General features: G+C 58.5%; 1 protein-coding gene across 2 annotated transcripts in view; it reads right to left on the bottom strand.

Moving 5' to 3' along the window:
- The window catches only part of LOC108508596 (hemoglobin subunit rho-like), a 17,309-nt gene extending 16,619 nt beyond the window's left edge, over positions 1–690 (bottom strand). The window contains exons 1-2 of one of the 2 annotated variants that reach the window (XM_017837483.1): positions 238–690; positions 22–151 (exon numbers count right to left, since the gene is read on the bottom strand). In XM_017837483.1, coding sequence (XP_017692972.1) covers positions 22–151; positions 238–560 — 453 coding nt within the window. In that variant the 5' untranslated portion in view covers positions 561–690. The remainder of the gene's footprint in view (positions 1–21; positions 152–237) is intronic. The other variant, XM_017837484.1, reaches the window with a different exon arrangement.
- Between the last annotated feature and the right edge of the window lie 10,456 nt (positions 691–11,146).

The following is an 11,146-nucleotide window of genomic DNA, read 5'->3' as shown; positions in this document are numbered from 1 at the left end:
GTTGTCCAGGTTCTTGATGGCCTCCCCGAAGGAGGTGAGCACCTTCTTGCCATGGGCACGGACTTTGGGGTTGCCGATGATGGCCGTGGGGCTGGAGAGGTTCCCGAAGTTGTCAAAGAACCTCTGGGTCCAGGGGTAGACGATCAGCAGCCTGGGGAGAGACACAAGCAGGCACAGGGACACATTAACCCCCTGTGACCGGAGAGGTTCTCTGTAGGTTCCCGGAGCTGGACGTACCTGGCCAGGGCCTCGGCCCCACATTCCTCCACGTTGACCTTGCCCCAGACGCTGCTGATGAGCTGCTTCTCCTCTGCTGACCAGTGCACCATGGTGGCTGCTCTGCTGGGCTGCAGGAGGGCACAGACCCCGTAGCTGAGCCCGGACCCCGCCGGGCCTTTTATCCCCTGCCCGCAACCCCTCCCCGGCCGTCCCGAGGGGCCATGGGATGGGGGGGTCCTGGGGGCTGGGCTGGCTGGGCAGGGGTCAGTCTGCAGCGAGGTGTGGCCTTCGAGGAAAGAGCCCTGTGAGTCACTTAACAGGCTGCCCAGGACACAGGACATCTTATCTCCCTGTCCTTCCCCCGTGGCCGCCTGCTGACCACAGGCTGGACGTGCCACCCCATCCCCACAGCAGGCACAGACCCACAGGGAGGTGCTTTAGGATCATGGAATGCTTTGGGTTGGAGGGACATTAAAGCCCATCCAGTGCCAACCCCTGCCATGGGCAGGGACACCTTCCACCAGCCCAGGTTGCTCCAAGTCACGTCCAACCTGGCCTTGGACACTTCCAGGGATGGTGTTAGTGAAGCAGAAGTCAGCTCCTCAGCTCCAGGTTTCCAGGAATACCTGTGTGGGATGTCAGGGCAGCCTGGGGGTGGGAACAGGCTCCTCTGCTCTTTCCATGTATGTCCAGTGTTAACCCTTCACTGGCCTCTCTCTGCTGGGAATTAAAAGTCTTCCACGAAGCAGGACCTGTCATGTCACAGCCAGACCAGCAACACCCATTTCCACCAGGTCCAGGTCTGGCCAAAGGCTTTGGATTGACTCTGGGTGTCACAGGTGTTTTCCTGGTTTCCAGGCTGCAGGTGAAGCTTTGCTCCCGTGCTCAGAAAGCAAAGCCGGGATGAATGAGGTGTGGGACATCCAGACAAAACCACGGACCCTGGAAGTGCTCCAGGCCAGGTTGGACAGGGCTTGGAGCAGCCTGCTCTGGTGGAAGGTGTCCCTGCCCATGGCAGGGGATTGGAATTGGATGATCTTCATGGTACCTTCCAACCTAAACCATTCCATGATTCTATGATTTTGTTCAAACTTTGGGACTGTCTGTGGGGAATTTAGGTTTCATCCAGACCTCTTGAAACATTCTAGTTACAGACCAGTACTGGTCCATTGATCTAAGAAGGCTGGAGAGGGACTTTGGACAAGGGCTTGGAGGGACAGGACACAGGGAATGGTTTCCCAGTGCCAGAGGGCAGGGATAGATGGATATTGGGAAGGAATCCTTCCCTGTGAGGGTGGGGAGGCCCTGGCCCAGGTTGCCCAGAGAAGCTGTGGCTGCCCCTGGATCCCTGGAAGTGTCCAAGGCCTGATCTAGTGGAAGGTGTCCCTGCCCCTGGCAGGGTGTGGAACTGGATGAGCTTTAAAGTCCCTTCCCACCCACACCAGTCTGAGGCTCTGTGATCTCATCGGAGCCACACTGGCACGGGCCCATCACTCTGCTCCAGCTGGGGGATTCACATCCATAGTCACCTTTTAGCTCCTCACCACAGGGTCCCATGGGGCTTTATTAATTTTTTTCCATTTCCTGATCCTGGGAGAGGCCCCCAGGCCCCTCTCAGCAGCCCCAGAGCCCTCGGTGTGCCCCGATAACGCGGCGGGAGCGGGGGCTGCTCGCGGCAGATAAAGGGATCGAGCAGGTGGCCAGAGCTGCCTTCAGCTCCTCACCTCCAGAGCAGAGTCACGACACACCCTCGGCTTTAAGGAGACCTGAAGACTCCAGAAGTTGTATAATTTCATAATGCAGATCTCCACAGAGTGGAATGGAATATGTGCAGCCCTAAATGCGCAGGCAGATGTTCCCACTGTGTGAGCCGGGCAGTGCTGACCAGCAGCTGGGGGTGACAATAAACAGCCTTGATGGCCCCTGCATTTATTTGTTCCCTGCAGCCTGAATTCCCTGGCTCTGAAATTAAAACCACATCTGGGGCTGTTCTCAGCAATGCACTCGCCTCATCTGTGACGGGAGATTCATTTCCTGCTCTGCAAGGCTGAACTTTAAAAGGGAAGAGATAATGATGCTTTTCTGCTGCATATGAACCAGCAGCAGGGAAAAGCTCAGGGGGAGAGAGCAGGAGGGTGAAGCTGGGACAGGCAGGACAACATCAAACACAGAGGCTGGAGGAAAGTGTTAATGGCAGCTTTAATATTATTTTACAAAATGTGGTTCATAAAAGCTGGTTTTCTGGACTCTGTGGAAAACAGGCAGAGATGTGGCTTTTGGTGAGAAACATTCAGGCCTGGCCCCACACTGACCCATCAGGGTCTAGTTTTACTGGAGAGGGGGCAGGATGACTTTTCATGGGGTGGTTAATGATGGTCACAAAGAGCTGAGGGAAAGGGGCAGGAGGAAGGCAGAGGAAAGGGGAGGAAGAGAGGCTGAAGTTGTTTTCATTGAGATAAGCCCATTTGGTGCTGCTCGCCTGTATTGATCCCTTTAATGGCTGGTTTTATCCCCACAGCAAGTCTTTAACCTCTCTAATCCCATCGGATGGACTCAATAGAAAGGAATAACAGCAGGTGAATCAGCCAGTTAATCGGATTAGGGTCATAGCAGAGGCTTGTGGGCTCTGGCTGGGGAGAGTCCGTCATGGCAACAGCCTTTTACAGCCACTGGGGCTGGAAATTTGTACATCAGCTTCAGTCAGTCCTGCCCCACTGCTCCCCACTGGCCCATTTGGTTGTGACCAGTCTAGAACTGGTGCCTTGGATTAACTGGAAGGCCAGAGCTGATTTCCCCCCACCACACTGCTGATGCAGACATCCAGTAACAGGGGGCTCCACAATGGGGCTTGGGGCAAAAGGGGATATCAGGAACCCCTGGAAAGACTCCAGAGAGGCTTTGAACAAGGGCCTGAAGTGACAGGGCAAGGGGGAATGGCTTCCCACTACCAGAGGGCAGGGATAGATGGGATATTGGGAAGGAATTCCTGGCTGGGAGGGTGGGGAGGCCCTGGCCCAGGTTGCCCAGAGAAGCTGTGGCTGCCCCTGGATCCCTGGAAGTGTCCAAGGCCAGGTTGGAGCAACCTGGGCTGGTGGAAGGTGTCCCTGCCCATGGCAGGGGTGGCACTGGATGAGCTTTAATGTCCCTCCAACCCAAACCAGTCTGGGATTCTATGAATTTTAAATTCAGGAGCAGAGCAAAGCCAGATGCTCCCAGAGGAGCTGCTCAGTTCAGGATGTGGTCAGTGACAAACCTGGGGAAATTAAACAGCAAGTGGGTCTGAATCAGCACAGTTTGAACAGTTTCCCTGGCTGGGACTGGTTGGTTGCTCACCTGAACATGGAAGCCAAGAATTTCTGAAAATGCAATTTTTTCCTTACAAGGGACAGGGAAACTGGGAGACACCATGGATGGGAGAGGTGTGGGGGCTCTGTGGTGGAGACTGGGGCAGGCTGGGGCTTTACACCAGGGAGCTGGATGTCATCACCTCGAGGAGAGTTATCTCTGCTGTAACAACAAACTAAGTGAAAACCTCACTGCAGGTCAAATTAATTCCTCTCTGCCCCTAATGAAGTTCCCTCATTTCAGGATCCAGGCTTAACCCTTGATACCCTTTAGGTCTGACTCCAAGAGGTGTGGAGCACCCCTTGCTCTGACTGCTCCAGCCTGCATTTCGTGCCATGTAATCATAGAATCATGGGATATCCTCAGCTGGAAGGGGCAGAATCACAGAATCCCAGAATCCCTGAGGCTGGAAAAGCCCTCCCAGCCCATGGATCCCCCCTGTGCCCCATCCCCACCTTGTCCCCCAGCCCAGAGCACTGAGTGCCACGGCCAGGCCTTCCTGGGACACCTCCAGGGCTGGGCACTCCAAACCTCCCTGGGCAGCCCCTGCCAAGGCCTGAACACCCTTTGTATGAAATTCTTCCCGAAAAAGGACCCAGAAGGACCGTTGTGTCCCACTCCTGGCCCTGCACAAGACCACCCCAAGAATCCCACCACATGACTCACTTCTGACACAAACATGCTTTAACTGACTCAGAGCTTTCACTGGGTTATTTTAATTTTATAGGAAATCTCCTGGGTCTGAAATGTGGGTCCTGGGTGACACTGCTGGAGGCTGGGGGCTGGATGCAGAAAAAATGCCCCAAGGACCTCCTGGGCACATCAGGAGACATGCCCTGACCCTGTTCATCTGTCCCTGTACCCCTGCAAAGGGATCCACCGGGATGTGCTCAGCCCTAAAGTCCATGCTATGGGCTCTGGGGTTCAGTGCTGAGTGGAGTGAAGGCATAAGAGGCACAAGGTCAGACACGAGAGCCAGGATGTCCAGGGAAAAGCTGGAATTTAATTAGATAGCTTCTGAGTTATCCCTCCCCAAAAGTACTCGGGCAAAACCACCCAGAAACAGACAAAAGCAGTTTTTTTCATTCCAGACAAGCCGTCTCCAGGACAGGCTCGCTGGCGGCAGGGGTTTTCCTCCGTGGTTTGCTCTCAGCCCTCACTGGGGTTCCATCTCCTCAGCACGGCAGGGACACGGGCTCCTGGCAAGAGGGTCCAGCCCGTGGCTTCCCCCAGACCCTCACCCTGGGCTGCAAAGGAGCCCACGCGAGCCCTGGGCTGGAGGGGACATCGGAGGGGACAGCGCGGGGGGTCACGGTGGGTGGGGGAAGGAAGGGAGGGCAAGAGCGATGGTGCTGAGGGAGCCAGGTGGGTTTCCCGGCTGTGGCCGGGTGGCAAACAGCGTCACGGCACAGCGTTGGCACAGTCGGGGCTGCCCCGGCTGTGTCACATCCCGGCAGGACCCGAGCTATCGGCCCCGGCCGAGCCCAGCCGCCCTGTATCGCCCGCGGGCAGGGCCGGCCACCCCCGCCCTGCGAGCCCGTCCCGATAGCCCCTCCCGACAGCCCCTCCCGACAGCCCCGCGCCCCTCCTGCGGCCCGAGATAAACCCAGCGCTGGGACGGGCTGTTTGCTGCCCTGGCGCTGAGGGAATGGGGAACGGGGGGCTGAGCCCGGCCCTGCTGCCCCCGGAGCACGGACAGACCTACGGACAGACCCCCATCCTCACATCCAGTCACACCGGCATGCAGCCCTGGCGTGGAATCACACACTGGTTTGGGTTGGGAGGGACCTTAAAGCTCATCCCGTGCTGGGAGCAGATTCCTCACTGAGCCCTTCCCTCTGCTCCTCTCCCCCTCCCCACGGAGGGACCCCGGGGCTCCCTGGGCAGGCTGAGCTGAGCATCCCGAGGATGCTTGATCGTGGCTGTGCTGGCAGCACAGAGTGGAGAGCAGGTAAACCCCAGAGAGCTCAGAGGCCTTGCTTTCCCCACAACAAGGCTCCAGTCTCCGTTTTCCCAGGCACAGGTTGGCTCCGAGGGACCCGGTCAGTCCTCCCAGCACCACACCTGCTGCAGGTCGAGCTGGCTCTGCCTGTCACTGCTCTGCAGAAGATTCCTTTAACCACAGAACTCCCCCAAAATCCCCCAGCACTGGCTGGGAACCACGAGAGCTGTCCCAGACCTCACAGTCCCGGGCACTTGCTAACAAAGGTTCTCTTTGCACAGGGACAGCTCCATCAGGACCAAGGGCTTTGCTGAGCTCAGACAAGGACTGTCCTCATCCTGCTTGTGGCCTGGGACCTGCTGGGTCAGGAACACAATTTATGGGCCATGTTCTGCCTTTCCAGACTGTCCAACTGGCAATGGCCAGAGCCAGACCTGTTCCTGTGCTGGGGCTGGTTTAGGAGGGCAGACCTGACCCCAGCCTGGCACCTGCCACTTATTCAAGCAGCAGAACTGGCTCTGAAGGTGGGGTGGCACCCGGGGCAGCCCCTCTGCAGAGGCTGAGCAGCTGTTTGGGGGCTGCCTGCACCCTGCACCGCTCAGATGGGAGAGCAGCCCCTGCCCCAAGCAAGGCACCGAACCCCATCTTTGGGGTTCTGCCTTTGGCAGAGCCTCTGCAGCCTGGACAGAGACCCTGGGGTTCATCCCAGCACCTCTGTGGTCCCAGGACTTGTGGGTGAATGAGGGACTGGCCTGAAGTTCATCACTCACTCTGCTCAGCTTTGCCCAGCACCAAGCACTGGGCAGGATCAGGGAACCCCAAATAGCAGTGTCTCTGTGGGGCTGAGCTGGGCCGGGGGTCAGGGCACGGCCCACAGACCCCATTACACCCCATCTGAGGGGACACTTGGTTTTGAGTGTCCTCTTCAGACACACTGGCAGGAAGGGAGCTCTGAGACCAGGGTCAGGGTCAGGGTTGGGGTCAGGGTCAGATTTAGGTGGTCTCACTCCCATGTCCAGGACTCAAGCCTGTTCTCTGCAGTGGGACGTTGAGTCACATTTAGGATCAGGGTCAGGGTTAGGCCTAGGCTTAGGTTTAGGGTTAGAGTTAGGGGGTCTCAATTCCATACCCAGGACTCAAGCCCCTTCTCTGCAATGGGATGTTTATGGGTTCTCCCATGACAAAATTGCATGTGATGAGTTTGCACCAGGCACCTGGGACAATGGTAGGGCAGGGGCAACCTTAGGGTCAGGGTCAGGATTAGGGGGTCTCACTCCCAGTTCCAGGCTCAAGCCTGTTCTCTGCAGTGGGGTGTTGGGTCAGGGTTAGGATCAGGGTCAGGGCCAGGATTAGGGTCAGGATTAGGGGGTCTCACTTCACTCCCAGTTTCAGGGTGAAGCCCGTTCTCTGCAGTGGGGTGTTTATGGGCTGTCCCATCCCTCCCTGGGTGTGATGAGTTTGCAGAGGCCGGGGGGCAGTGCTGAGTCACGGCTCCGGGCCCGGCCGGGGGCTGTGCCGGGGCGATAACCGGGACGGCACAAACAGGGGCCGGGGGGCAGCGATAAGGCAGCCCCGGCCCCGGGACCGTGCCCCTTTCTGCTGTGTCAGATTCTGACTCAGCAAATGTCTCTGCCGAGGCGGTGGCAGCCCGCGGGAAAGCTGCCAGGTTCCTTTATTGATTATTTGTTTTCCCAGCAGAACCAGGAGGGTGGCCCTGGATTACCCAGCACGGGCTGCTCACCCCTGTGGCAATGAGGGCTTCAGGACCCCCTCCACCTGTGGGGCAGAGCCCGTGGCAGGCTCAGGACACTCATATTCCCAAAGGGACGGTGGGACATGTCCTGGTATCCAGCCCCAGTTCTTCATCCCCCCCCTTGCCCTGTTGCAAGTCCTGGGGATGGGGGGGATGAAATGTCCCAGCTGCTCACACCTTGTCCCTGTCCCAGAGAACAGCTCCAAGGGGATCCGTTCTCCCTGGCTCCCCTGCACCCCTTGCACTGGCCACAGGCAGAGGTCCCTGGGGGGAAACTGAGGCACAAAGTGGCTGCTCTCCCAAAGTGCCATGAGATGCTCATGGCAGGCAGGATCCCCCCTCCTCATGGGTCCCTTCCAACTCAGCACATTCTGTGAGTCTGTGTTTGCTGTACCATGCTCTGCTCCTACCCCAGGGACACAACAAGATATAATCTTCCTTAGAATTAATAGAATTCCTTAAAATTATTAGAATTCTATAATTGGAATCTTAGACTCATGAAATCCCAGAACAGTTTGGGTGGGAAGGGACCTCAAAGCCCATCCAGTGCCACCCTCCTGCCATGGGCAGGGACACCTTCCACTAGCCCAGGTTGCTCCAAGCCCCATCTGACCTGGCCTTAGCCAGACTTCCATTCACATTCCAGCTGGATATTGATGCCCAGCCACTTTGGGGGTGGGAGTGTAATGCCCTCTCAACCAACCAAGCCCAGTGCCAGGGGGTGGGTGCTGAGCTGGCTGTGCTCTGGGCAACCTCCTCCTCTGCTCCAAACCTGGCCTCTCCCACAGGGATTGAGGGGCTTTTGGGTAACTGTGGTTTGGGATGATCCATAGGGAAAACAGTTTGTGTTGGGAAGCATGAAGCCATCCAGCCTGAGCTCCTGGGGCACAAGATTACCCGGGAACACCTGTCATCTGAGGAACTTGCAGTCTTCAGGAGCCCCTTCCAAACGGGCACCGAGTGAGGATCCAGTGGCACCATCCCTACTCTAGGAAGTGCCTTTTCCTTCCTGTTTAGGATGTGGCAACTCCCCGGGGCAGCCTCTGTCCCAGTTCATGCCAGGGGACCACAGACCCTCGGGGGATGCAAAAGGACTGACAGAGCCTTGGGATGAGGCAAAAGGACCAACAGCCCTTGGGGCACCAGAAAAGGATCAACAGCCCTTGGGACAGATGCAAGTGGCAGCAAACCCGCTTTCTCCAAGCTTTCTCCAGGCAGGGAAATCGAAGCACAGATTTAAGGCAGGTGGGGGGAGAAAAGCAGGAGTCACTGGGGACTGCCCCTCCCGGGAGCCCCGGGCGAGACGGGCGGGCGGCTCTGCCCGGGGGTGGTGGCAGCGGCACCGGCCCCGCCACCGCAGCCCCCGCACCCCGGGACCCCGGGGCCGGTGGGGCTCGGCCGGGGACAAACCCGGAGCCGTGGGGGCTTCCAGCTCCCTCTGGTGTCGGGGAAGCGCGGCCGGAGCGGGGCGGGGGGAAAGGGGACACTGAGGCACCCACCGGGGTGCCCGGTGGTACCGGGGCTCCTGATCCCATCGGGGACTGGCATTTCCAAGGGACATGCTGGGATTTGGCTGCCCCAAGCCCATCCCCAGCCCGGGTGTGGATTTTCCAGCCAGGCTGGGTTTGGTGCTGACCTCTGCTAATCCCAGGCTTAATCCAAAGCCATTCCCAGAAATACAACCCAGGTTTGGTGCCCGGTGTGATGAGGGGCAGAGGGTGCAGAGCAGAGCTGGGGGGGATGAGCTGCACCCCCCTGTTCAAGGCTCAATTTATCCCCCCTCTGTTCCAGATGCGTCCCCAACACGAGGCCAGAGCCACAGCACAGCTGCTCCCCGGGGCTTTGCACTCCCGTTTGCACACCAGCCAGGGGTGGAAAGCGCCTGCAGCCACCACCCCACAAATCCCTGCCCCACAAACACCTCATTCTGCACTGCCACAGCCACGCTGCTCCAGGGAACCCCCTCCCTCCCCAGTTCAGTCCATCTCTGCTCCCAGAGCCAGTTACTGATTCTGTGCCTCTGTGATTGTGCCAGCCCAGCCCCAGCTCGTGTCCTGCCCCTTTCAGCAGTGACTCTGCCCTGCCCCAGCACGTGCTGTGGTGGGAAACTGGGGAGCTGCTGGCTTGTGGCACAAAAGGTGGCTGAGATAAGGCAGTGCCCCAGTTCCCCCCCCCCAGCATCCAGCACGGGCTGTGAAAAGCACAGGCAGAGCTTGGGAGGAAGAGATGGGGCACAGCAGAAATTTAGAGCAATCAAAAATTAACCCCGACAGTTCCTGTCTCTCAGGGTGGAGACTGAACTGGAATTGTGCTGTTTTAACTGGTCCTGTCAGATGTTGGTGCCCGAACATGACTTATTCCTCCTCCTTCCCCTCTGTGTAATGTGGGGGATGGTTGTTAAAGAGCTTCTCAAGGACTAGAGAAACTTCCCACACATTAAAGTGGGCAGCTTTGAGCAGGCCCAGGTCAGTCCATGGAACAACTGGACTGACTGATGACTGAGAGGAGATCAGAGCCTTGCAAGCCCCAGTTCTGGAGCTGGAAAGTGGGCAAACAGGGCCCGGGGTCTGGACATGGATCTGGAGAGACTCGTGGTCTGCTCTGGGGTCCGAGGGACTCACGGACACAAGAGTGAACTGAACCAAGTGGGCGAGGGTCGTGTGCTGTCCTGACCACCCACCGAGGAGGAACAGGGCTGGGGCGTGCTGGCCATGCCCACGTGAGCAGGGCTGGTGTGGGAGTGGGGACAGGGCAGGCACTGCTCTCTGTGCCTGTCCTTTGCCACCCAGGACCACGTGTGGCCCCAGGGAGTCCAGGCTGGCCACCAGCCATGCAGACTTGGGCCATTGTAGCTGAGGTGGAGGATGAGGATGAGCAGGAGGTGAGGGGTCTGAGTCTGGGTCTGGGTCTGGCAGGGTCACCTCCACAGCTGGGCTGGTGTCCCCAAACAGGGGCTGACAATAGAAGTGGCTCCTGGGTCTGCCAAGGGACTGGCTTTTGGGCTCAGCCAAAGGTGTTGTTTCCCTCTAAAACACAAGGATTTTCCTCCCTAGTTTCAATCTGTTTCACCTGGAGCATTTTGCCTGGCTCAGGCTGCATCACCAGCTTTCTGGAAACAATTGTCATTCCAGAATTAGCAGGCACTAATTAGGCTGCTGGAGCTTCCACAAGGAACTGCAGCTCAGCCTCCTCACACTGGCTCATTTAGACTTGGACTCACAGAATCACAGACTGGTTTGGGTTGGGAGGGACCTTAAAGATGGCCTCATTCCAACCCCCTGCACTGCCAAGGCCACCACTAAACTATGTCCCCAAGTGCCACATCTCAGAGAACCTCTGCCTGAGACCTCCTGGCAGAGCCTTGCCCAAGGTGAGTCCTCCTGTCCTGCCCCTCAGAGCTCTCCTCAGACCCCCTCCCTCGGGGACGAGCTCTGGGACACGCTGTGGGAGGCAAAAGCTTCCACAGGCACAAAAATCAGTGAGACGATTAAATCCACATAAAATCCACGGGAGTCACCCCCGGATCCCAAATCAGCCTCCGGCTCTTTGGTGTCAGAAGCGCCGCCGCGGGTTTTCCCCGTGCTCAGACCCTTTCCCAGAGAGCTGCAGGTGGCCAGGCTGGGATGGACAGCGCCGGGCCGAGCTCCTGGAGCAGCAGCTCCCGTGTTGGCGCTCGGCGGGCTGGGCTGAGCCGTCCCGGAGCCACCGGGGAGCCCCGAGGGCAAGTGGGGAACCCCGGGGGGCACCCGCGCGGCCGGAGCCGGGGCCGTCTCGCCCCCTGAGCGGGGAGATGTGGAGCCGTGATCCTGCAGTGTCCCCCTCCCCTTTGCCGTCCCTGCCCAGCCCGGGCCGGGCCCCGCGGGCGCGGAGCGCGGCTCGATGGTTCC

This window comes from Lepidothrix coronata, unplaced genomic scaffold, assembly GCF_001604755.1.
Source record: "Lepidothrix coronata isolate B3197 unplaced genomic scaffold, Lepidothrix_coronata-1.0 Scaffold305, whole genome shotgun sequence".
Classification (NCBI taxonomy): Eukaryota; Metazoa; Chordata; class Aves; order Passeriformes; family Pipridae; genus Lepidothrix; species Lepidothrix coronata.
Note: the sequence above shows the minus strand (reverse complement) of the source record. Positions and strands in the feature narration are given on the sequence as shown.